This window comes from Anopheles merus, chromosome 3L (genome assembly GCF_017562075.2).
Source record: "Anopheles merus strain MAF chromosome 3L, AmerM5.1, whole genome shotgun sequence".
NCBI lineage: Eukaryota > Metazoa > Arthropoda > Insecta > Diptera > Culicidae > Anopheles > Anopheles merus.
Genome location: NC_054085.1, coordinates 32,344,664 through 32,371,115, shown reverse-complemented (window position 1 = coordinate 32,371,115; position 26,452 = coordinate 32,344,664). Strand labels below are relative to the sequence as shown.

The 26,452-nt window shown below is 46.9% G+C and overlaps 4 protein-coding genes across 10 annotated transcripts in view; 2 read left to right on the top strand and 2 right to left on the bottom strand.

Moving 5' to 3' along the window:
- LOC121598554 (lissencephaly-1 homolog) overlaps positions 1-21,684 on the bottom strand; it is a 54,538-nt gene extending 32,854 nt beyond the window's left edge. Inside the window, exons 1-2 of one of the 7 annotated variants that reach the window (XM_041925571.1) lie at positions 21,599-21,684; positions 19,618-19,733 (exon numbers count right to left, since the gene is read on the bottom strand). The gene's annotated coding sequence lies outside the window, so the exon portion shown is untranslated. The other 6 variants (XM_041925568.1, XM_041925567.1, XM_041925570.1 and 3 more) reach the window with 6 other exon arrangements.
- LOC121598561 lies at positions 21,165-24,070 on the top strand. The gene is made up of 3 exons (XM_041925581.1): positions 21,165-21,602; positions 23,650-23,808; positions 23,881-24,070. The coding sequence occupies exons 1-3, from the start codon at positions 21,363-21,365 to the stop codon at positions 24,049-24,051; spliced, it is 570 nt and encodes a 189-aa protein (XP_041781515.1). The 5' UTR covers positions 21,165-21,362; the 3' UTR covers positions 24,052-24,070.
- LOC121598556 lies at positions 21,817-23,567 on the top strand. The gene is made up of 2 exons (XM_041925576.1): positions 21,817-23,078; positions 23,153-23,567. Exons 1-2 carry the CDS (start codon positions 22,021-22,023, stop codon positions 23,154-23,156), a joined length of 1,062 nt encoding a protein of 353 aa, XP_041781510.1. The 5' UTR covers positions 21,817-22,020; the 3' UTR covers positions 23,157-23,567.
- Positions 24,049-25,558, bottom strand: LOC121598555. Its single transcript, XM_041925575.1, has 3 exons — positions 25,397-25,558; positions 24,749-25,227; positions 24,049-24,681 (listed from the first exon to the last, which is right to left on the bottom strand). Exons 1-3 carry the CDS (start codon positions 25,470-25,472, stop codon positions 24,163-24,165), a joined length of 1,074 nt encoding a protein of 357 aa, XP_041781509.1. The 5' UTR covers positions 25,473-25,558; the 3' UTR covers positions 24,049-24,162.
- Between the last annotated feature and the right edge of the window lie 894 nt (positions 25,559-26,452).

Sequence of the window (26,452 nt, the reverse complement as noted above, 5' to 3'; positions counted from 1 at the left end):
GGTCTTCAAGCTATTTCTATTCATGGTGACAAAACTTTGAACCATTTAACAAACAGATCGAAGCTGATCATCACGGATCTGTTGCTTACGTCAAACAGATGTCTCCCTCTGGCAAAATGATCGTTAGCATAACTGGATTAGGGATACAGCCGAATAGCAGATGCCCTAAACAATGTGACAACAAACCTGCTTACGGACACACGGGGGGGGTTAATCCGAAAGCTGACTCGAAACAACTTTTTTCGATGTCGCTAAATGGCGAATGATTGAAAAATATGCGTCCGCCTATCTATTCGACCCTGTCTATTTGTTATGCCATAGTTAACGAAACCCATTCCCTTTCTGCAATAGTTAGTTTGATTCATCGCCATCGATTGCACCTCTTCTGACGGGCCACATGTTTCCGGCCACGTTTGACGCTGGTGAAAGCTGCATATGCATAACACGACAGTCAGTCAAAGAGTGCTTGAACGGTACTACTATCCTTTCTTTCTTCTGCAGGACGGTATCCCTTCTGGTAACTCTTCCACCTTCGAAACAGAAAGGGAAAAGGTATCATATTTCTGCACAATTCGCACAATTCTCCCAAAGAAGTAGTAACAACGTGCAGCTTCGAAAGGGTTCCTTTCGCCAAAAAGACACCATTGTGATAGTGTGTTTCATCATTCATTTGTCTCCCCATTATGAAAGGACAACTTTATGCTACACAGTGCGTGGCTCATTCAACCTTTCCCCTAAAAAAGCTATAACATATTGCTCACGATTGCCACATTATTATTTGACAGTGATTTTTTTTATTTTTGCAAATATCTACCTTTATCTTTGCCTCTTTTCACTCTCGTCTATTGAAGACTGTACACATTTTTCAGGAAAAAAGACCTTTCCACACGGTCAACTTTAGAAGATATGCAGCCGCAGACGAGGGAGCGACACGATCGTCGTCGTGAGTTATTTTCCCCCGTCCCGCGTGTTTTCGCAAACAATGAGATGTAATCTTTCTCCGCAAAACCCCGGTCCCACCAGATGGTACCCGGCGGGCTCGAGATGCTGCTAAACCGAGCCGTTCCGTGCCGCGCGTATCAACCACCCGGGCAAGGCGAAATGTCATGTTGCGCTGTCTTCATAATGCTTCTCTCGGTGTGCACCCTATCGTCTGACCCTCCCCGTCTGATGTCTTGACGATCACAAACGATCGTAGATCGAACTGTGCCGCGCGCGTAGAGTGGATTTCAAAAAGGCAGGAAAACTCTTGAGCACCTCTTTGCTGTGTGTGCAGGCTGTCGGTGAAATTTGTGATAAATTTTCACGATTAGCCGAAGACAAATGATGTCGCTGAATGGGCGCTGAATGGGCACCGGCTGCTCAAGTTGTCGTAAGTACCCACGGGTACCCGAACGAATGGGGTCTCCCCCTCTCTTCACCTTTCGCACTCAAACGTCCACTCGTCAGGTGGAGAGCAGCGCACCGACTGGAAAGCCTGTTGGGGCCTGCTACGAGTCGCGGAAAAATGGCCCACCGTTTTTCTCCTCGTGTTGTTGTTATCCGTGAAAGTGTCAAACACGAAAGACGCTGATGCGCGAGGAGGAAGCGCAATCGCGCGCTTGGCGTGTGTGTGGGATTACTGTGAGGAGATTGCTGCAGGGCCCGGGACAGATGGTACACCTTAGTTGCAGCAGCAGCAACAGCAAAAGATAGGAATTTCATTTCCTCTCCCGCGTAATGCTTACCGATAATGATGTAAATTTATCATAAGAGTATGTTTCCTCTCCTTTCGACCCGAACGAGATGGAGAGAGAAGGTGGGACGATAATTTCATTTCATGCGTTTACACACTCGAATGAAGACGTTGATTTGACTCTAACTGGACACTAAATGAACGCCTTCACCACTGGATGAGGGGGTTTTATCTCGTCGAGATTTGAAACATCGTTACTCAATGGGGGATCGTGTTGAGTGTGCATAATGTCATAGGACGAACGTGCTGCATAATTGTAGTTGATGCTGAGATAGCTCTAGAGGTAGTTATCGTATCCAACTGCAAAGTTTTGTTTTTGTTTAATGCACAGAATTACTCTTCAACAGCACACATTAATCAAGCAAAATATTGAAATTAACCTTAAAATTCGAAAAAAAGAAACTGCTCTAATTCCTACCCAATCCATGTAATTATTTGCAGTAAATGTTCCACCCCGAAGTACAATTTATCGTAAATACCAGCTTCAAACGACTTTAAAATTCCACAACGCCAAACAAGACCAAAAGCGGCTCAGAGTAATGTCTCTCTCCTCTTCCCAACTACCGACCGATGCCACTCGCAAATGCTTCCATTTCATGGAGCGTAAAATTATCTCACGGGGCAACACACACACACACGCAGCCACTGCTGCCAAATTTGATTCCATCATTTGGTGAATGGGAAAGGAAATTGGTGCCCGCCAGTACCGCTACGAAAGTGAATGAAGATCTAACCCCACGGGACATGGCACCGTCAGCAGCAGCAGCAGCTACCTTTTCTAGGTCCGGCATATGGAAACGGGAAGAAGGGAATGGGTGGATAGCGTCGGTAACAAAGTACGAATTTGCCGCAATCCACCACAGCCCTCGATCCCGCCGACCTGAACCCTTCCAATTAGGCATCATTAATCAAAACTCGGCGATCAGCCGGGGAGTCGGGGGGACAGGAGCATGATGCTGCGCTGCAGTAGACACATTGCAATTTGGCCATTTGCAAGCGCTTTCAACCATTTCCTGCTCAAAACAATCACTCCGCTAGACACAGCAGCAGCAGCAATGCAACACGCGCATCATCATTGCAATGCGCAAAACTACCATTCACGAACTCAAGCGCCTACTGCTTCTTCTTGCGCGCAATAAGAAGCGCACCCAGTGGAAACGGGGGAGAAGTGCGGCCCCCATCATCATGCCTAATGAACTACCGATCCGAGCAGCTCTACACTGTTTGTTGATCATTTGCATAGCGGAAAAATAGCAACAAACCCAACCATTCCGTCGGCCCACAAGCACACACACCGGCGGCCTCCGGGGTCTACACGATGGGTGGCAATGATACGTTCATGCTACTAAAAATGATGCGAATGAATCTTGGTGCTGCGGCGTTGGCGACACGCAACAAACCCATTCTCCGGGAGGCTGAGCTGCCGCCGCCGGCTGAATAGTTAAAGCAGAGCAATCGGATAACATAATTAATTCATTTCTTGTAAATTGCTCTTTCTGCCCGGGGTTTTGGGGTCTATCCCATCATAGGCCCCTGTCATAGACCCTCCCTCCTGGAGGGCGCGCTGTGTCTCCATTTTATTGCCGGGTTGAGCGCAGTCGACTTGAGACCAACTTGATGCTGTTTTGCTTTCTCACACACACACACGCGGCAACGTGTGCACCAACGGATGGTGAGATGGGAAGAGCTGGTGCGCCATATGCTTGCACCGTAGTCGGTCGCTCGGGTTGCGCGCCTAGTGTGTGATAGTTAATCATGATTACGCGAACTCTGTGGGAGCAACACACCATAATGGCTACTGCAATATACTCCCATTTCCATTGCGAATGCATGCGCAATGCAATTAACACGGTTAGAGGATGAATGATGCAGAGAGCGGAGGAGCTTCGGCAGGTGAGATGTGGATTGGAAATGGGACTCTGGTCATACAGATGAAATTATTCAGATTAATTTCAACCGCTACTTTGTCGGGAAACAGGTAAAACATTCATTCGATTAGCTGTAGCATTCGCTCAGCAGAGCCAATCGATAGCACAGGGCCGTCAAAGCATCAGTTTGGGGAGTTATAAAAAGACAATCGGAATGTTGAGCACGAAAAAACGAAAACATACTGAAACAGCAAACATATCTTCACCAACGAATTCCAAAGTGACAGTTTGAAAATTACACTGTTTTCCAAGTCAGTTAAAAGCTTTATTCAACACTCACCAGATGTTTTTCAACAGCACAGCCATCACAACTATATGACAGCTATTGAAAAACATCTCACGACCGTTGAATAATGAATTTAACATTCAAAACGGATTCAAAATACAGTGCACAGAGAACTAACAAAACAGAAACAAATATAAAATATTGTACTATAGCAAATTGCACTTGTATCTGCCCAGAAATCCTAAACCCGGATAAAGCAGCCACAAACAGTTAATGAAACATGTAGCGATCACATTTCACATGCACTTGATCCATCATTAAAATTGCATTTTAAATATGCAACGCCGCATCGGCACGCATTTGACATGCCTGCCGCCGGGAAGGAATTTCAACAATTCTGAAAACACGCGCGTGCCACCGCCGTTGCTGGCGAAAGATGACCTTTCGGGCGTCGTGCCCGCACGAGGTGTGCAGGCGCCGCCGCAAGCACAATTAAAGCGATTTATATGCACAGCACCTCTGCGTGGCCCCTGCCAGACGTTGATAGCAGCTAAATTGCATAGCAACTCGCACTACATTTCCAATGATAATGACACGGTCAGGGGCACACGAATACAGGAACTCAACAAAATTGGAACAACGTTTCATTTATTCTTGCTATTCCGATGGCCCAAAACCGCATCAGAAATGCGCGTTTTCTAAACGTCCACATTATTGTAAGCTCCGTGACGTTCGAGATTGCATCATCGCCAAACCAGGAAAGGTGCGGTGTGGTTTTGCTCATAACACAAGGAAATGGGATGACGTCTGCGTAATGCTCCACGTGCAACAACAAACCAGACCGGAGAGCAAGATTAAGTTAACCGATGCCAATAATGATGATGTTAATGAAGATGAAGTCGTTAATTTTGTGCCCTGATTAACGAGCCCGTGGCGGCCAACAGGTTATTTAAAAATAATATCAGCCCTCTATCCAACTCCTGCTGCTGCTGCTGCGCCAACTCCCTTTCTGCACGGGCTGCATTTGCCGAGGAAATTCCATTTCGATTTTAGCAAGCGCGATTAACGCATCGCGGTAAAAGGAAAGCAAAACGGCAGCAATGGCGGGATGCTGAACGTCGCAAATTACAGCGCTTTTCTCGCGGGAATTCCTCTCTCCAATAGAAACCATTCCTCACTCTCTTCCCCTTCTTTCTGGAGGGTGGTATGAGATGTGGCTTAATCAATCTCCATCTTTAAGAGGAAATTAGGACCTTCCACAAGGGAAAACGTTTGAGGTGAAAGTGACGCAGCGCTTGAAACACATTTGCACAATTATTAGTGAAGGAAAAACCCATTCCACTGAATTGTTATTTATTATTTATTTGCGTTGATTGAACAGACCAGATGTTCGCAGAGCTGTGCAACTATTTTGCATAAACATAGCTGCCCGCCCAAATAAGCCACCCTTTCGCCTATCGCCTTACTTGAGTAGCTGCGCGACCGTGGGAAAATGCAGTGAACTAATTGCTTCAGAAAATGTCACCACAAACTGCACCCCAAAGGGGTTTACCGCATTCCCAGCATTTTCCTGTCTTAAAAAAAAGCCGCTCCACGACAGACCCTCTCTGGGGACCCTGGGGAGGTTGGTTGCTTCACATACATTTTCCCACCCCAAAAAAAGCATCGTCGAGGCAAAAAAAAAACACAAACGAACCTATTTTGAATGGAACATATAAGGTTCATTTTTTTCTCCCCTCTTACGGAGGAGTTCCTTCCTGGAAGAGCATAGTAAAAACAAAAGCACGAGAAATAGTGTCACGACATCGATGGTTCCCCCTCGCGCCGTAAAACCACAACAAAAGCACGATCATGACGCATACCACCTCATTCAGTTGTCCTCTCCTCCGGAGCGATTAACACGCAAATTCCCCACCTCATTAAGGGGTTACTGGGCCCCAACTCCACCACTACCTACCTAAAACAAATGTCATAAATTAAAAAGCTCCAGCATTTATTTGCATTACTCACGCACAAGCTTAAGTTGGGTCTCTTGGGAAGAGTAGGGAGAGTGGGGGAATATAAAGAACGACGCGTCAGTTGCGTAAACATGCAACCGGAATGTGCGTTGTTTGCGCTGCTTAAAACACAGAAACATTGTTGTCATGTACACTACAACGGGACACGCAACACACGTGACCATTAATCCGGTTCCTAAATCCCTGAAGAGTTGCACAGTTTGCATCCAGTTGGCGGAGTGTGTATGATGCGGCGCGCTTATGCTGTCCCCTTTTTCATGCTCCATCGATCAACAGCCCTGGTTTGAGAACGTTTCAACCAGTGTTCATGCCATACAAGGTATACGAACACCTCCTGAGGGCAACTCCGTACATACTACACGAGGCGAGGTATGAAAACAGGCATCTTTCTCTAATAGAAATATGAATCGAGGCTTTCAGGAGACGATGGAACAACTTTGAATTCCCTGCAACGTTGTATTGTTATACCCTTCCTCTTCTGGTGGGCTCTGAGCCGGTTAGAAAAATCTAGTAACCGATCCAGTAACTAACGTCACGCCGGCGGCCCCACCGTTCGGCTTAGTCAGTCAGGCAAGAACTCCACACTTCATGCTCCAGCAATTCCAGCGTGCGGAGAGCGCACAATTTCATAACCATGCAGCCCAGCCAGTCAGCACTACCAGTTTGTTCCCAGGTACTGCGTATTCGGGGACATGGCCGGGCGGGACATAAATACCGAGCAGCTTCATGCGCAATCGTTATAACGCGTACTTGCCAATCAACACACACACACATGAGGTGGAAATTTCACCATGCAAAGGGGAGCCCGTGGACGACGACCGAGCACACAACCGGTCTCCACCTCATGGCCATCATGTGTATTTTGCATAAATCAGGGAAGCCTTGGAGGCCCTACAGCACACACCAGAAGGTTCAAGTTTGAAATAATAACGCTACCATGCATGCTACTACTACCTTCTCTATTTTCGCTCTCTTTTTCTGTCGCACTGTTCCGTCGCAAAGGTTACGTCGAGGGAAATCGATTACAGAATACACATACACACACGTGTGGGGCTTTTATGGAACAGAATGGAGAAAAGGTGGAAACGCTCGGAGACATTACCACCCGATGTAAGATATTAAAATCTATACCTAACTGGGGTATAGAAAGAGCACAAAACACCGAGGCACTGTGAGAAACCATACAATAGCTTTATGTATGGACCATCTAGGGCAGGTGTGGGAAGTGTTCTTGGTGCGCGTGCAAACTTCCTCCTCCCATAGAGAGCGACCTGAAATTGAAAACTGAGGAATTTTACATTCTGACCCGGCATAGACAAATTTATATATCAGAAGCCTTAAAATATGTGCTCCAAAACCATGTAACTGGAGGACATTGGAGAGACATTACATAAAACAATGGAGTTGAGAGTTTCAGAAACTAATCTATCGTTGGACAGAAATTGGAACAGGCGATAGAAATCAGGACGATTAGTTCTGGCAATATTGGGGATATAGAAATTTTGGGATATTAAATACATTTTTAATAAACACATCAATACTTCAAAATATCCAGAATATCTGTTGAGCTCAAAATATGACACTAATGCATTAAAATACCTGCATTCTTTTTTTCTCAATCCAAGAGCCTCCAACATAGTATGTTGAAGAGAAAGTATCCAAATCCAACTTGTATCCAAAGTCGATACAATCTATGGAAGTTCTCCTTCCCAAACCACCACTACCGACCGACGACGACGACGAAAGATCATCACGAGCTCACACCGCGTATGAAATCAACTGAATTCAGCTTCCTCTAATTCACCGACCACTTTTCTCGCGGCATGTAAATTGGCGCATAAGGTTCTCCTCTCCACTCCCGGCTTGCTCGTTAGAAATACGACCCCCTTCTCTTCTGCTGCTTCGTTAACCGGCCACCTTTGCACGACACACAGCCACTTTGGTAATGATCACCTATCAGCAGGGCGACTTGCCGCTTGATCGCGGAAAGGTGATAATTTCTACTATACGACTCACGACTTCGTACGGCGATAGACACCCTCTGGGTCGCAATCGTCGCCGATCGAATGCCGTTTTGTAAGCTTCTGCTACTTTGCCAACGCTGTAATAGCGTGCCCATGATCGAGGAGTCACATTTTTACCCCATTTCCTTGCTGTTCAACTCCGAGCAAAATCACAACATTCCTTTCCAGAAAAGCTTCCCCATAACAAGGCCGACTATTCTTTCTTTCAAGCTCGGCGTAAAATGAAAACCCTTCAAGGTGTGTGTGTGTGTGTGTGTTTTGAAAGTGCATCTTGCAGGCCTTAATCCTAGAGGTAATCTTACAACGATCAAACGGCGCACCCAAAAACGGCAAAGAAAAGAAACGCGCGCCTAGATCAGACATTCCACGTTCTTGTTATACCTTTCCAATGATTAATATCTCACCGCCACGTTGACGACAACACAATTGGCCGGGGACGGGCTGCTGATGGTGCATTGCGTGCCCGAACCAACATACCATCCATCGAGCGTATTTTGTTGAGTTTGCACGCACACGCACACGACTCAGCGACGTTTTGTTCGTTGAATTCCTTCTAGAAAAAAAGGAGGAGGAATTTGAATCTTCCGAGAGGAAAACCCGCCAGCAATCGCGACGTTCCGAGGGTTGGTTCCGTTCTCGGATTAGCGTACACACACACAGGCATTCTCCTCCCTTGTTGGGTGTTGTTCCCTTTTTTTTCTTATCATGCACAGAGCAGCCGTACCACCAGAAAGAATTGGAACGTCGTAACGGGGCACGACCACACCAGGGCGACGTGGCACGGGCATGTTTCTCGCGCTTGCGATTTAATCCCCATCGCCCGTGGCAAACATTGTGCGCGATACGGCTTATCAGGCTTTTGCTGCGCTCTGCCTTGCTGCTCTTGGTATGTGTGTGTGTATGCATGTTACAAGCCAAAGCAAGATCGGAGCAAGATCGGAATGCGTGCCTACAATCGGAGCAATTCTTAGTTCAAGTTCAACCCCGGGTGTGCGCACGATCAAAGTGCAATCATCTCGACAAAGGCATGAGCCAACCATTAGAGACTGTTCGTTGGAGTGCTGGCATAGCGTTCCCTTCCCGCTTTTGTGTGCTTGAGGTGTGCGGTAATCAGAAGGAACACGTTTACAACTTCATCGAACGCAATGAGGCAATGATCGGGAGGGAAACGTAAACGAATTGGAATTTTTCATTGGCATGGTATCACGTATGGGAGGAGTGTTGTTGTTTCCATGGAGGTTGGAAGGGAAACATTTCATGCGCTCAACTCAGGCGTCATAGTAAGTTGAATCACCAGGAAAAAAAACATGACTCTGGTGTGCTTTAATAGTTCTCATTTCAGATGTAGATCTGTTGTGATTCTGGAATGAATCATACAATTGTTTTGACATTGACCTAACTCCAACAGCATTAAATGAGGAGATAGTGATCGCAGATGTTACACAAAGAGAGTGAGAATACGTTAGATTATAATTGATTGAAGACACTTGTATTCAGACTTGTGTTACAAAGTGTTAAATCATGGAGCAAATAAGGCATAAATGAGCGACTTCAAGCCATACTCCATAGAAAATATGCTAATGATACGAGTAAGGGTGGTAAACAATAAGAGTTACTAAGCTATTTAACTAATTTCACAATACGCAATCTGGTAAACAAACAAACAAAAATACTCGAAAAAGTGTGCCACTTGTATCAGATACAGTGGTGAATCTTCTAATTTGATTTTTCTTTAGCAAATTGTGCGATTAGTGTCAACTAGACATTTCTGATAACTTTAAGAAATTGTCTTTAGGCGAGAGATTAAATCACAACATTTCGAGAAAGTATGCAAACTATATGAGTTTAAGTGATTAATCACTGACAACTCTGTTTACATTAATAAATTTGGTATAAGACTTTGCGCAATTCATTAGTGTTGTAATTCAATTAACAGCAAAATCGCTCGAGAAAGTGTGCCAACTGTGTAAGATAAAGTGAACAATCTTGAGAATCTCTGATTCTTTGAAAGACCCCCTAATTAGATTTAAACATCAAATTTTAACGCAAAATGTCAACATTAGCAAGCATTATCATTGCTATTTCTATTATAATTTGGATGAAAAATTACTAATTGAGTGGTCCAATACATCCAATACTCAAATCTACTAATTATTTTGCAAAGCTCGTAAACATCATCATCAAGAACACTAATCCATTCGGGGAAGAGTAAAACGTTCGAGTAAATGTACTCTACTGAGAATCGTCATCTTCATCTTCGACATTATTCTTTCTACTTTCTCACGCAGAACGGTTTTCCCCCTATTTAAAACCACACAAACACCACCGCACGACCTATTTTTTTCCGGCTATTTCCGACCGAACCTTGATTTCAATTTTTTGGCAAAGTGCATCTGGCTTTTCCACCGCAGAGTCTCAAATTCCCAAAGCTTTCAAACAACCGCACACTCCCTCTCCTGCTGCACCACCGCACGTTCACCGTTGATGATCATGATCATGCCTGACCTCAACGGAGCGACGGACTGACAGACAAACGTGAACGTGAAAACTAAAAATACAACTCAATTTTTGCTGCTACTGCTACTACTGCTGCTGCTGCTCTCTCATCAACCAGCAGGACGACCACCCGACGGACTGCTGTTTAATTTTGTGTTTGCCACCCTCCACCCCGCCGAACGGGGTGCCACACCCGAATGGTGCTCAATGGGTAAGCGAAGTAATTACACGACGTGACGGTGGTTTGTCGTCTCGCAAATGTTGCCCTACTGAGTGCGGCGCTCCGGGGTTGGCAAGGAAGGTGTTTGCTCCCAGCGGTACATGAACACGCACAAAGTCTCTCCCGGCTCGTCGTTTTGTATCTGTCTCGCCGTCGACGACGACACCATCACCTCCATCTGGGCAAAGCTTCTTCTTCGCGTGGGTACAATTATTAGTTAGTAAACAACATAAAGGGCCCACACCAGCGTTTGTGCGTTTTTTTCACCCAGCCGCTTGGTTGCGAACCTGCCAACCGTCCATCACACGTCCGACCAGGGGGGCTGGCGCGCGCGAATGATAAAATAATGACAGTCATCGAGGGTGTGCGGCGTTCCGAACGGCGCAGGAATGCTGGCGGACTAAAACAAACGCGCGCCCTTACCACACACACACACATACAAACAAAAGCCTTATTATCCCCCCCTTCAAACCTCTGCGCCAGCTAAAGGGTGAAGGAACTGACGCCTCCTCTGTTGGCGCGTGTTGGAAAGCGTGGTGATGTTTCGCGCGATGTTGTGATGATTGTGATCTTGATTCGCTGTGCCTACCCATCTACCTGTGCCCAAACCTAACCCAAACCTTTGACTGTGGGACAAGCGAAATAAATAATACAAAAATGTGCGACTCATTCATCTCGGTCCCTCTGCCGTCTCGCGAGAAGTTTATGTGGCTCGCGACCTAAATTGGAGGTCAACAACAGTGCCCCACCAAGCTCCACAAAGAAGCTTTTGCAGCACAGACGACCACAGGGGGGAAAAACCGCGCCGTACCAAAAATCGGTCACGATTCCGATTATTATTCTGACGTCTTCCAGAGTATGTCTTCGCCGCCACCCGCCTCATAAGATAAATAGCTGCACGGAGAGCTGCAAGATGCTGCTCCAGGCGATGCTAAAAATGGGACAGAGCGATGGGGAATGCGAGTCCACAGGAACCACAGACTTCATCTTTGACCACATTATCATAGGGTCACCACCACCACCGATGGGGTGGCAGTACAATTTTGTAGGCCACAGTAGGCGTTTGTGTGTGTGCGGGAGGATGCCAAAGAAAAAGGTGCTCAATGGAAAGCAGTCCTCCACCGACGTGTGATGACCCCTTCCTGCTTGCTGATCGCCAGAGCGTTTTAAGGTGAGCAGCGATTGGCGCAAAAGTCCGAAACTGGTGCAAGTAATTAGGCTGACATAAATTTGTTTGAGGCTTTGTGTTACAGTTTCTGAAACGTTTGATGGATTATTCAGGTGGTCATCTTGGTGTTTTAAAACAGATATCATCATGATTTAGGGTGAGAGGGAGAAGTATTTCCGTACGCCTATTGCTTAGATTTGAGCAATACAAAGTCCAAACAAATAATTACAAATAAAAATATACATGTATCTTAAACAACATTTCATGGAGACTAAAATTTATGGAGTTCAAACAAAATTCTTACGAATTACGGCAAAACTTCATGTCATTTGGTTACTTGTATTCAGGGAGAAGACATAAAAAATGCCTAATTCAAACTTGTAACCTGTTAACAACACATTTTTAATATAACAAAACTATCTGTCATAGTCTCTGGTACTCTCTTGTAGTGATGCCACAGTCCATTCAAGTCTGCTTTTTTAACGCAACAAGCATAACCCGGGAGCTATTCCCAAATTGTAATTAGTCTTGTTCAATTCAAACTTTACAACTGACCTATGTGGTATTCTAATGTAATTTTCTAAACAAAAACATGACGAAAAGTAATTTAAAGACGACAACGATGCAAACGACATCAACTTCCCAGAAAACTGAAGAACCAGCGCTCGATGTTATTACCAGCAAAATGACGTCCACTAACCAAACACGACTTTTTGCACAAAAATGGCAACATGTGTACCACAGACCAACACTAAAATAAACCATTCTCTATTGACAGAGCGCTCCAGGAATCTCTGGTACATCTCTAAAAAGCCTACCCCACCGCCAACATATTTTTGTGGTTTGAGAAGGTAGGTTGTTCGGTCCCGAACACCATTACGCAAGACCATTAAACGGTGGTCGGGTCGGTGGTGGTCTACCAGCAACAATAGGAAGACCTGCGGACCTCTAAAGCGCCAACATTAATGCTCCTTCACTCCCATATGCTCGCATCTTCTTGCTTGTTTTGCTTGTTCTTCGCCTTCTCTCCCTCCTCTCCTATTCACACTCAACCTAGCCGGTCATTAACCTACGCAAAACGGGGCCCCCCACCCCAAACGACTCCGTTTTCCACCTGGCTTAATGTTTTGGATTCAAATGAACAGCACCCGCGTACGCCGCTTTTTTCTTGCTTCATCCACTTCTCCACCGGCCAGAACACGAACCCGCCGCGGTACAAATAGAAAACCTCCGTACGGAATCGCTCCACACTACTGTCGGCGGACAAAGTTCTCGGTGTGAACAGGAGCAAAATCCGAAAAAAGCTTTTAAAATGGCTAAGAAGAAGCACACACTGCCGGCACCACAACGGAACCTGTTTGTGGTGTGCAACGGGGGACGACCGTGATCTCGGAAGGTGGATTTGTTCCGTTTTGCTTTGTGACTTGTTTTCCCCTGGCTTCTTTTCAATTCAATTTTCTATTTGACAAGAGCTACTAACTCCGCTTTTGTGACGAAATGAAAATGCTTTCTTTTCCCCCGTTACCAACCAGCAACAGATCCCGAGTTAGAACTGGTAATAGATTCTCCATTGCAAAAGCCGCAAAGTAGTAGCTCGGGAAACGGGAGGGATGAATAGCAAGCAGGCAAGAGCGTCTTTTGGATGGGGTTCGTTAATCGCCCAACCGGAGCAACATAAAAGAGCATAACAGGAACGGCCGAGGCAAGCGAATTTGCAGCACAAGCGTTTAGCGAAACAAATGCCGGCCGGTTCCGGAATATAACGTTGCCAATTATTTGATGCTGGTTGGCTCAGAATTTAGTACAATTTAAGGCCAATTTATGTCACTACATCATATTTTCAAATAAACCGTTTTTTGTCTTTTTAGAGAATTTTCAAACATTTGTGTTAAAATATTATCCTTTCTCACAAAATTACGTAAGAGGTTCTCCGGCAAAACATGGAGCATATCTCAGCCCTTTCGCGGCGTATTTTCTCACTCGAATGAGCAATTTCTGCTCACCACTCAAAGCTCAAAGGCACACACTCTCGACTCTATTATTCTGCTCAATTGTGCTGTGGCGGGGCGGGCGGGGGTATCAAAATGAGCAGCTTTTTCGAGTTTCCAATCAACCAAATCGTCCACTTATTGGAAATTAGTTATGCTGGTCGAAGTGAGAGAGATTTCAAGAAGCCCCCGCACAGTCCCTCATAATCGTCAGCCACCTTCCACTCCTTCTCCTGACGCTTGCTCACGGTCCAAAAGTGCACTTCAGAATTCACCATGAGTCATAGGCACGACCTGAGAGCGCAATCGACGCAACCACGCACCAACACAGCCGCACACAACACCGTACACCACACCACGTTGCTTCACAGCCACACATGCGCACACCAGCATAGCTGCGGGAGTTGCATATATGGAGCGCTACCGAACAGGAGCCACCGGCGGCCGCCAAACCCGAGCAGCTGGAATAAAATCAATGATTTGCGTCTTTGCGGCGGACACACAGCACAAGCTCAAGGCAGCAATAAGGGGGAGATGATGATGTGGCAGAAATCACTAGCCACCGTATGGGAAAAGAGACCACTTTGAGCAGCAACCAGCACACACTTTGAGATTCACAAGTTAGCCAGCAAAAGCGGCAGCGCAGCAGCAGTGCAGAGATGGGTGCAAATAATCACACGATAAAGGGACAGCAGCCGGCCACCGTCGCCTTTTTACTTTGGAACACAAACACACATTTCATATTTCTTTTAAACACTTCACTGTGGAGCTTTTGTGTTGCAAAAAACCCTTCTCCAAATAACTCTTTCTCATGGACCACCTTTAGCACTGTTCACCGCCTTCTGCTTCTCCTTTGCGATAGCAATCATCAACACACTGTCACATCGAAGCTGGGGTGGATTTTCCACAAAGCAACAAGAGCGGCGACGAATCGATTTTTCCTTCCGAATCGCCACCTAGCGCGGCCTTATTGCACTGGAAACGCTGAAAACAATACAGAATCATCACCATGGGGTGTGTGACACAATCCGCGGGGGACCCACCACACGGGGTTACGAATTACACAGCACGCGGGAGGGGGTGAAGAAAACGCAAAAACGACCAAAAATTAGCCCCCCCCCCCCCCCCCTTGTAAAAACGGAAAGAAAAACGCAACATGCCGGAAAACTTTCAACTGTATTGGAACTCCGTCCGTCGGACCTACACTCCAAAGCACGGGCACCAACCAGTGGGGAGGTGAAGGGTAAAACACTACCCAGACACCGCAGCGAGGGGGCACTGGTGGTGCTTTTTGGTTACGCGAGAAGGTCGACCGATCTGGCAAAAAAAAAACGGCGAAAAAAACGATCCACACACACGCCCGCCCGCTCGCACAACCGCGTGTAACACCGTACGCGTAACACAACTAGACTAGACTCTAACGATTGTATTTTGTTTTAACCTTGTCTTTACTTTGCTTGCTGAAGAAGGTTTTCAATGGTTGTCGTTTTCGTTGTCGTTTGTCCAAACTCGAATTTTGAAGCATCGGCCTGAAAGGCTGCTTTCCTCTCTCTCGTACCGTCGTTTTCGTTGTTGTACCGCACTCGGCAACGCGTGAAAACGCAATGAAGAGGAATGCCGAGCCTGCAAAGGAAAGCTCGCTTTCTCAAAAAAAAAACGGCCTACCTCGACTACGAGGGGGGGGGTACACAACGCACATGCTCACACGGCGCGCTCTCAGTGTATACCTCTCCTTCCCCCGGGTTTGGAGGGTTTTTCTCACCTGCCCCAACAAACACCCAGCGTCGGTGTGCAACACAAAACCCCACCGGGAATATGCAGAGCTATGTGGCGGATAAACCTCTCTTTTGCTTCTCTCTCTCTCGCTCTCTGTAGTTTCTCCACGGAGAGAAAGGGAAACCATACAAACGTCAAACTGCTTACACTCCCCTGCTGTATTGCACTTTTACCTTACTCCAACCATGTGTGCATATTCTAAATTTTTAATACACACCGAGGAGACAAACATAGAAACACAATCAACTCCTACGCATCGGGGGTGGGATTGCTGGTTAACAATAATCGAATTGTGTGTTTAACCCTTCTTCTTTTTACGCTCACTTGCTATCTTTTCGCACTAAAACACATACGTACAAAGCCATTTGTACCGCGTGGAAAATGCGAGAAAAGTGCCACGAAAAAGTGAGAATCGGCAAAAGGTCATCTGTGTGTGGGTGTGTGTGCCTGCTAGTCGCAAAACAATAATACTCAATAGCGTAGTGCCGGTGCTATTTTATAATGGTTGGGAAAAAATGTCTATACACACTCACACATCTGCAGCGCATGAAATCATCAAACATTGATGGCAATCTTCTAACAATGTCGCACTGTTGTTACACACACATCCATACACACAAGGTGAAGGGAAGGTTTTCTTTGACGTACTTGGCCTTACTCTTTACTCTTTACAAAACATATGCTGCTTTGTGTGGTTTACAATGTTTGATCGAGATATCGTCATGTCATCCGGGGCAGAAGGGGGTCATGTTCCTGTATCGGAAGACCAATAAGTTGTTATTTCTGATGATACAGACGACTACTACGTATACCCAAACAATATGTATACCAACAGACCACTCTGATTATTGTCTATTTCATCTCTAGACAATCTTGTGAACGATCAAAACAATCCAAAAACATTGATTTGATCTCACGTTGCTCAATTTTGATTTTGAAAATTATTTAAAATAGATATTTCCGGCGATTTTTATGGACATCACCATATGACTTTAATATTACGCCTAAAACTAAGTAAATTAATTGCCAGTTCTATAGAGACTCTGCGCTTTTGTGCACCAAAAAAAAATCACCTCGATGTGGACAATTTCAATTTTGAATTTAAGTCCAAGCGAAATTTATGAACGAATGCTTGTTTGTTTAACTTCCTCAAATACTTATCGCTGCTGATAACAAAACTTGGTGATTTTGAAGCTTATTCCACATATGACGATTTTAAAAGGTTAAAATTAAAATGACTTAAGTAAAAAAAAAGAAAATGATTAAGTAAATATCCCAATAAATAACACCACAAAGGTAATCCCCACGAAGTACACCTAATCCATGTATTGCTACCCGCTAAAATAATTCATTACTTTTACCCATCACCATAAACAAAAACCTGCTACTGCTTACTTTGCTAATGGGCAAAACACCTGCTCCATTTTGGACGAGGAGCGCATACAGTCCCAAACAGCACCCACCTGCACAGACCGCCGCCACCACAAAATGACTTCATTTAAAGCCCTCCCCGGTCGTCCATTAGCGTCACCGCCCCATAAGCGCCATCGCTGCCGCTGCAGCCAGCCAGCCAGCCAGCCGCGTTTGATGCCCAGTTGATGCGCGTGGGACGCACGCGTCGAAGAACTCGATCAAAGGCGTGCTGCGCGCTGGTGGTGCCTTCCCCAACCCCCAAACCGCCCGAAAGTGTCCGCGTATGATGTCAGAGCCGCCAGCAGCTTTATCTGTCAGACCCCGCGGGCACACTTCACACAATCCGCCTACAAGGCAAGGTCAACCGCCGTTGGTAGGCTCTGTTTTTGGGGAACAGAAATTTGAGCTTTCAAGGGTGAGGGTGGATTTTTGCACTATCAGTAAACAAAGCCCCTCCACAAAAACCGGTCTGTCGCTTCAACACACACACGCGCACGAAACACAACCAATTTTGGTTGGAATTTTGATGTCTTTTCCGGGTTGTGTCCGGAGCAGTGTTTGTCTGTTGTCCATCGTGTTCTTTTTTTCTTGCCTTTTTGCCGTCCTGCATAATTGCGTCATTGCAAAAGAAAACAATGCGAAAGTGAGGGGGGGGGGGGTGGGGAATGATGGCTCGAGACTTTTGGAGGGATACGCATGCTCCTTTTCCGCCGGGAATGATTACTCACACAATACGAACAGGGGGGGGAGAGCGAAACTCAACAAACTCTCTCACTGTTCAAGAAAAAGATGCTGACGGAGATCTCGGCCAAAAACTCGAGTTTGTTAACTACTCGATTTCGTATTTTTGTGTGTGTATAAAGTGAATGTTTTGCATAAACATCCAAAAATCGCGCGTCATTGTGTCTGCCCCAAGCTCGCAACACACACCACGGGAGTCCCAAGCGAAAAGGCAAGAGCAACCGCATGTGTGTACACGTCAAAGTCATATGACAGTCGCCGAGAGTGCATTCAATCCACCCACCGGGCCAGCAGTTCCTATACGGCCGTATCGATGTGTCATCATCAAACCATCACCCCCCACCCACGTGTACCCTTTACCTTGTGCGATATTTTTAAACCACAAGAGAAACTACCGCACACTGCAGCAAAAGATGCACTTGACGCGTTACACCCTCACCCACCCACCCACACAGACACACACACACATTAGCAAAGTATTTGTTTCACTCGGACAAAAACGTGACGACAGCAGGCAAACCATCCGTGTGTATTTCGTTCCAACACAACACAGCTGTTAATTGGTTCTGCACACAAACACACACAACACATACACTGTCCACCATTCATGCGTCTCTGGAGTATTCCAGATGATGGAGATAGTCGCACGTTATGCGCACCGGAGCAAGTACACGACAAATGAATCGATTGTACGCGATTTAAATTATGCAACAAGATGTTCGATAATTGCGTACACAAAGACACCACGCCAAGCAAAGAGTTGTAATACATATGCAAAAAAAAAACGATTTGTGACGACATTTGTCCTTCCAAGGACACCTCCTCCTGATGTACGAACACCATGCGAAAAATCCTTTTTTCGTTAAGTCCGGTCGAGAAAAATCGATACCTGTTTCCCTGAGGGAGGGTGGATTGGGGGGCTGGCTCCCTGTCACGGTAGTAGTTTGAGCGGGGGTTAAATTTTGACAGCCAAACTACCCCCTGGCGTTTAGTACTATTGCGTGTTTTGTATCAGTATGTTTGCGTGCGAATGTGTGTGTGTGTGTGCGCAGCAAGTGTAGGCGTAACAATGAGCTGAAGCACAAAAGGAAGGGATACCCCGTCATTGGTTTACTGTGCGTAAAACAGCCAAAACACACACACACACACCTGTTCGACACACACACCATTGCACAAGAGCAGCCATATAAACACGGTGCGCTACGGTTTGGGTTCATATCCGTCACCTTTTTTTGTGTGTGCTGTGCAGCCCCTAATCGGTTTCGCTTTGAAAAAACAGTAACAGAGAAAATATTCACACACACACACACACACACACACACATTCACATACACACTACCGTATGAAATTGACTGGCGTAAATTGGATCTTGAAGCTACCGCTTCGGCACCGTTTTTGTCTCGTCTCTCTGATTAGAATATGGTGATAGAAACTTTCCCATACATTCGTTCCATTGATAACGGGCGATGACTGATACTTTTGCACCATACGCACACGACCTACTTGTCCGCGATGGCCATTTTTGTCTGTTTTGTCGCTTCCTCACATCGAAGTAGCCATTCATTGTGCGTTTTGCCTCCTCAGAGAGCCACCGGTCTCTTCCCCCCGCAAATGCTGCTGCTGCTCTCTGCCATCTTTGTTCGTCTTGCTGGCACAACGCGAGGAGTAGTTTGTGGACGCGCCAACGGGGTCCCTTCATCCCCTTAAGAGGCTTCATGCTTGCGTTTCGTTCATATTCCCCTCTGTAAAGGTTCACTGTTTTCGATCGATAGATCGATAATAGTTTGGCTCGTCGGGGATTAGTTTTCGGGTGGAGCGATTTGGTTTAGGACCGGAAAGAGTGAAAAAGAGTGATTTAAAAGGACATTTAAAGAAGCTACTTACACACTGAGTTCATCGAAGGAAGGGTATTGTTTTCCCTTTTTTTTGAGAAGAACTGTCGGATGGCTAAACTGCTGCCTCTGTCTGGACTTTTAGCTTTTTTCCCACGGTGCGATGACCTACAGCAAATAATGAAATGGGGGAAAGGGAGGTAGGGTGGATATTTAATTGCGAATGTTTCACCTCACAGGACAATGCATGGGTACGATGGCTCCTGGCACGGGGAGGAGAGTGATCTTGTGTCCGGTGTCCTTTTTCAACGCAAGTTCCGTTCCGTTTCCTTTTTGGCAGTGTTGCGTACGTAAAGTGTGTGTATGTGTGTGTTTGTGTGTATGTATGTGTGTCTGTATAGTCGACTTTGTGTGTGAATGTGTGTGCAGACACACGCACACACAGTCGCAAGGTTGCTTTCGCACAATTTTCGTCGCACACTGCACACACAAAGAGGAGGATAACGCACACCTTACACACATGCCACACACACACACACACACACACACACACACACACACACACACACACACACACTCAAACGCACACAAAAATGACCCACAACTTGCCGTGACGCTGTAGGGTTTCTGGGGGAGGCAGGAGGATGGTGTGCAAGGAAGGTGGTGCTGGGTAAGGGATATTCTTTTTTTTCTACTTTTCTCGCACACAAATTTCACCTTGACTCACAATTTGTCGCGCGCACACACACACGGACGCACGGGGGTGGTCTCACACTAATGAGGGAGCAGCGAACGCTCGCCACTAGCAAAAAGAAGACGAACACAGCCCCTCACACAAAGCAATTCAACGAAGAACGATCGATCGATGCTGGGCGTAATAATTATGGTTGCTGAGGGACTCCCTGCGAAACACCGAGGGATGATTTAGGCAATGCTCTGGCGATGTGTTGCACATAACAACGCCACACACGTACGCACACACACACGCACACGTCTCGTTGTTCACCTGCGAAACTTTTCTGCAAAAAAACGACCAGCAGCTTCCACTGCCTCCACCTTCTCTGTATTGCTGGTACTTGGATTGAATTTTAAGGGATGATCACCTTTCTTCTGCAATTTTTCTTTTGCTGAAAACTATTGCAGCTCACAACGCAACAAACACAACACGTACACGTTCGCGCACCGCGATGTGCTCCGTACGGGGGAGTGGGGGGATGGATGGTAAAACGGAGTGGAAAATTTTCAAGCGAAATCGACGACGACGACGACGACGTCTTTTCGCGACACTTCTTTGCTGTAGCTCGCTCTCTGCGGAAAAACGCCTGCTGGCTGCTGATGATGGCGCTGCTGACGAATACGGGCCATCGATTGCGTGCGCGTGCGTGCGTGTGTGTGTATTTTCTCTAGTTATCACACACACACACATCGCTTGCAAACGCTTCTCTTTCTAGCGCACGGGTCAGTTCGCCCTGCCAACGTACCGTATTGCGAACGGGTGATTAAAATCGACACGCACACAGCCAAACGGCGATTCGAAAAATTCAACGGAATTATTGCAACTGTCAAAACTGCTTGCTTGAAAATATTTTGTATCGAAGCATTTTCTTTCCCATAAAACCCGTCAATTGCGGTGGGCTAATGATGTTTTTGTTGAGAAAAATAACAGAAAAAGTATTTTTTTTTCATGTTTTTGCTTTTTATAAACACCATACAAAGTAATTCGATTTATGTAGATTAATGTGATGCTTTAGTCGGTGCAATAATTACAGTAAACATGCAAAGAAAACATTCCAAGAAATGTCATCGCCCACTTTGGAAGTCGGCAAACAACTCATTACACTTGTATTTCCTGCGTGGTGTTGCGTGTGTTGCTTAAAAGATTTCCCATTTTCTTTTGCTGTGCCAAACCTGACCAAAATGGAGCAGGAAAAGCCGTACTACGCTGTAATCGCTGGACTGTGTGCCTCATTCGCAAGTCTGTTTGGCAAGTTGACCGCCAACAGTGGCCGCCTGCTGGAACATGCTGGACTCACCGCGGTAAGCACTCGGAGGGAACCTTTGCTCGTACTGGCTCTATTATCTCACTGTTTGAAAACACACAAAGACTCCCTTTCGCATGAAAACCACCCCTAAACATAAATCCCTTATTTCCGAGAAAGGGATTTGCAGCTGTCAAATGACTCTGTTTACGTCGTACCGATTTTGACAGTTATGCTGGCGCCATAGGGAAAAGAAAACACACAAGGGTTGTTACGGCGCAAGGGTAGTGGGAAGGGTGCGTGCGGTCAAAAGAACGCTTGTGTTGTGTGTTGCATCCTCCGAAGAAAAATAAACTCTTTCAGGCAGGTTGTTTTTGGAGTAGCCGATTTTTTTCGGTTCCAATCACCCGATTGACGGAGCAGCAAAGCGCGCGGGGGACACTGGGCGAGCTGGCAGGGGACACTAGCACAACAACATGGGACCTACGAAAATCAGCCCGGAGGACCAGTCCTTCAACATCACGTTCGTATGGGAGGTGAAAAAGCATCCCTGCCTGTTCGACTCGAGCAATCCCGACTACAAGCAGCAGACGCTGCAGGAGCGGGCCTGGCAGGCGGTCTCGGACGCGGTCGGCGAAGGGGTGGACACGTGCAAGAAGCGGTGGCGCAATCTGCGCTGCTGCATGACCCGCTACCAGAAGTCGGTGCGCGACAACCACGACCAGGCGCGGCGGAAGCCCTACTACCTGTACAGCCACATGCAGTTCGTGCTGCCGTACCTGAAGGCGCGGGAGGAAACGAGCACCTACGAGCAGGACGAGCCGACCTGGACGAAGGGCGAAAGCGAATCGATGAGCAAAAACGAGGAGGAGGACGAGGACGAGGACGAGGAGGAGCCGCATGAGATTGAAACGATCACGGTGCCGGAGGAGGATCACAGCGAGCAGATCAAGGACAGCATACTGCAGTCGATCAAGATAATGCCGATCGGGCAGGAAGCGTCAACCATCACCGACCAGCAGCAGCAGCACCAAGAAGTGCTACACACGGACAGCACCAGTGCGGCCAACACGACGACGACGTACGAAATCATTACCGCGCCACCGGTTAAGCAGCCGCGCCTTTCCCAGACCAGCGTCGGGGCGGTAAGCCCGATCGAAACCGGCAGCACGCTCCAGTCGGTGGCAAACGAATCGAAGCGAGACCTTGTGGCGCAGCGCCAGTTCTTCACCATCACCAACACCCCGATGCAACCGGCCAGCATCCCGATGCCCTGCTACACCTCCAACCCGATCGCGTCCCAAACGCTGCACCATCAGCAGCCGCCGGCGCACCAGACGCTTGCGGCCCAGCCGCAGCTCCAAACGCAGGTCCCGCCCCACTTTACCTTCATTCCCAGCACGTCGACGCTGGCGACCGATGCGGATCACAACTTCTTCCAGAGCCTGGTACCCGACATACAGACGATGACGATGGAGCAGAAGCGCAAGCTGAAAATTGGCATCCTGCAGCTGATCGACGGCATTCTCAATACGTAAATATCTCACATCGGTTCCACCGCCGCGGGGATTTGTACGCTTTTTTATTGTATATTGTGTCTGTTTGCAGTTGATGAAGGAAACAGGCATGTGTAAGGAATAGGAAGTTCAAACACAACTCTCGATTAGTTCGAAGACGCAAAGTGCAAGGAGCGGCTAGAAGGCATGCATTGGAGAGGTCAGCTCTAGGAGCAATAGTAGCTGTTAGGGCAATAGTAAATAATGTGAATGAAATAGTATCTACATCTAGGTACAAGCTAATTAAAGATAGACCGAGAAATTGAATTGTAAAAAAATATTTTAACGTAATAGACATTAAGAACTACTGTGTGCTCCACTAACCCTTCTCCCGGATCCGCATTTTCCTATCCCATTTCTCGAACCTTCAGCGTCCTTTACCGTCGACAAGCGCTGCGACGATATCATAACTTAATCATACTCATAATTTCTGCAAACCATTTCATAGAATAAACTTTCCGAACGATGATGTACACCTTTACAATTGAATCAAACGCTCCGGTCGTCTTGCTAACTTTCGCCCGATCCATCTCTTTCCCGCTCTCTTAGCTGCCAGCAGGAGAAACCCTTGTTCATGCTGTATGCCTCCTGACCATGGTCCTGCTCAACGGTTGCGTGTGGCGATTCTTCGTCAAAGCACTGCACGCTGGATCCGGTTCGACGCTGCGGGCATCGCTGGCCAGTGCCGCCACAAATTATGTCGCTTCGGTGAGAGCTTGGCCGCCCAAAAGGAAGGAGGAATGAAGGCCACTCGGATTTAATTGCTCCTTCTTTTTGCAGGCCATTCTCGGTACGGTGCTATTCAACGAGCAGAGCAGCTTGCTCTGGTGGCTTGGCACGGCACTGGTGCTGGCCGGTTTGCTGCTGATCATAGGCGGCTCAGAGGAGCAGGAGCACGAGGACCATCCCAGTGGACAATCGAAACAAACGCCGAAAGCGAAGGATGAATAAAGTTGTACGCAACATTTTATTACTGCTTTCGTCACGGTGTCTTTCAAAAGGATGAGAAAGGAAATTTTTAATTTCCCAGGTCTTATAACTTAAACTATGCTGTGTGTGTGCTTAAAGCGTGGTCCGCACGGCCGTGCGGATTCGCTGCACCGTGTTGGCGATCGGCGCAACGATCACATACAGCGCGACCGTACCGATCGCTATCACCAGCGTTAACCGCACGTTGGCATCGTTGTCCTCCTGGAACCAGCGCGAATAAACGCCCAGCGAGATCGTGACAGTGCCGAGCAGGTAGGCCACCGTGCCCACGATACCGTGCCCCAGCTTGCTGTAGATCGGGCGCATATAGTGGCGCAACTGAAACGCATACTTCGTTGTAACGCCACCGGCGATCGATACGAGCGTGAGGCACACCGTCACCAGCCCGAAGATACCGTGCAGCGTCTGGAAGTGGGGCTTGCCGAGCCGTACCTTGTTGAGGAAGATGCACACGGACGCGATCGAGATGAGTACGCCGGCCACGGCCTGCAGCAGCCAGTGCAGGAACACCTTCGTGCGATGGTGGCAGCGGTGGGTGAAGTAGTTCGCTCCGGACATAGTCAGCACGGCCTGGGACATCAGGATCAGGTACTGGAAGAGGTTGAACATCGTTTGTAAAACATGCAAAGACCACGAACAAACACACACGGCGGCTTACCCCAATGGACATGAACGTTGGGTGCCAGGAAAACAGCACCATCGCATGGTTGAAGCAATGATAGGTGATGAACCCGGCCACACCAAACATAAGCACATTGATCAGCACATTGGCAAGCACTAGCTTTCTGCTGAACGTGGCATTACGCTCCACTGCCCGGTTGTTCGCGTTCCGATTGCTGGCGTTCCGTTTTGCACGGTCCATCCCCTCGCCGGTGACGGTCGTCTCGTCGATCGAATCCTTGCGCTCGTCGTTCTCGTCGTCCCGATAGTCGGCAAACAGTTGCTCGTGTTCTGCGCTGGTTCCTTCCGGCTCTTCCCCGCCCATACTGGTGGCGTGCCGTGCGCCGTTCGGATACGTACCGTAGACGGGATGACGCGTTTGTCTTATCTCACGGGGGCTTGCGACAACTCCTGCCGCCGCTGCTGCTGCTGCTGTTGCTGCGTCGTGGTTGTTTTGTTGCGCACCCAGTAAATCAGCTGTCGTGTTGAAGGGGGGTCGATAGGGATGGTAGGAATGAATCAGTGGTAAAACAAATTTAACACTCTGTTTACAGTAATTTCTCCACTTCTTACGGGTAAAGCATGGAGTGAAACGAAGATCGCGGAAAGGGAAAAGCTCAAGCATGGATGATGCAGTTTACTCTACCTGTTGATCCGGCATCTGGAAGCAGTCGATCGTACGGCACCGCCGATGGTTGAGATTCTCGGTCATCTTTCCCCATGCCGGTGTAGCAGTGTAGCTGGGTATCACACGCAAGCGCCACAACCGTACCCGCGTCTTAGTACAGCGCAAACGACGGAATGATCGTGCAGCCGTTGCTGCGGGCAATTGGCGCGCCACCTTCATTATCGCTCAAGTGGTGTCCAGAGAGGGGGAGAGAAAGAGCATTAGCAAATAATTTGTTTGCACAACGATTCGGTGCTTATCTTTGTGCGAAGCATTCGGGAGACTGTGCAGTTCAATACGATTCGGAGTCTCGGAAGCAATGAATAGATAATTCCTTTTAATCGGTCAACTTGATTGGACCGAAACTCGTCTGGAGAGCATGATCAAATGATTGTGTTGGATCCTTTCTTGTTACATGAAGTGGCGAGAGATTAATTCGACTATCCTACAAAAATACCTCAAAATCGAATATTTTAACTTTTCCATTGTGAATTCTGCCTGTTAAATATGAATTCAGAAACAGAAGAAAGAGAAACGAAACATTTATTTATTTTTCATCTTATCAGTATGGTGTGAATGGTGCAACCGTTTTTGTAGTTACGATTTAAACCTTTCACATTTTTTATACAAATTGATTGTACGGACGAGGTCGAATTTGTTTAATTGTTCGGAATAGAGTTCTAATGGGGAGTTGATAAGATTAGCAAAAAAAAAGTACGGAATGCGTGTGAGAGCGTGCCGAATCTCAAGCAGCTTTAGATCGCCAATTTTAGTATATTTTTCTGTTCTCTGGCACGTGCCTCAATGCCGAAGGTCCCTAGGGTCCCCGTGATTATATTTTTTTATTTGCTTTAGCATGAATTCGAAATTAAAAAAAAAACAATCACGAAAAAATATGTCTTTAGTCTTTTGTATAAGTTGCCGACAAGCTGGGCCAAAACCAAAAGAAGAAAAAAAAATCATCACATTATTTTAAAGTAGTAAAAATAGTTGCTTTCGTTTCATAACAAAACGATCATGCGTATCAACTAGAGG

What these genes read in the sequence shown, in the direction of transcription:
- LOC121598561 (XM_041925581.1), top strand. Translation starts at nt 21,363, where the DNA reads ATGTCATCGCCCACTTTGGAAGTCGGCAAACAACTCATTACACTTGTA. An exon ending in AACATGCTGGACTCACCGCG is followed by an intron (nt 21,603 to 23,649) that starts GTAAGCACTCGG and finishes CCGCTCTCTTAG; the next exon opens with CTGCCAGCAGGAGAAACCCT. An exon ending in CCACAAATTATGTCGCTTCG is followed by an intron (nt 23,809 to 23,880) that starts GTGAGAGCTTGG and finishes TTCTTTTTGCAG; the next exon opens with GCCATTCTCGGTACGGTGCT.
- LOC121598556 (XM_041925576.1), top strand. Translation starts at nt 22,021, where the DNA reads ATGGGACCTACGAAAATCAGCCCGGAGGACCAGTCCTTCAACATCACG.
- LOC121598555 (XM_041925575.1), bottom strand. Translation starts at nt 25,472, where the DNA reads ATGGGGAAAGATGACCGAGAATCTCAACCATCGGCGGTGCCGTACGAT. An exon ending in TCCAGATGCCGGATCAACAG is followed by an intron (nt 25,228 to 25,396) that starts GTAGAGTAAACT and finishes TCAACACGACAG; the next exon opens with CTGATTTACTGGGTGCGCAA. An exon ending in CAACGTTCATGTCCATTGGG is followed by an intron (nt 24,682 to 24,748) that starts GTAAGCCGCCGT and finishes AACCTCTTCCAG; the next exon opens with TACCTGATCCTGATGTCCCA.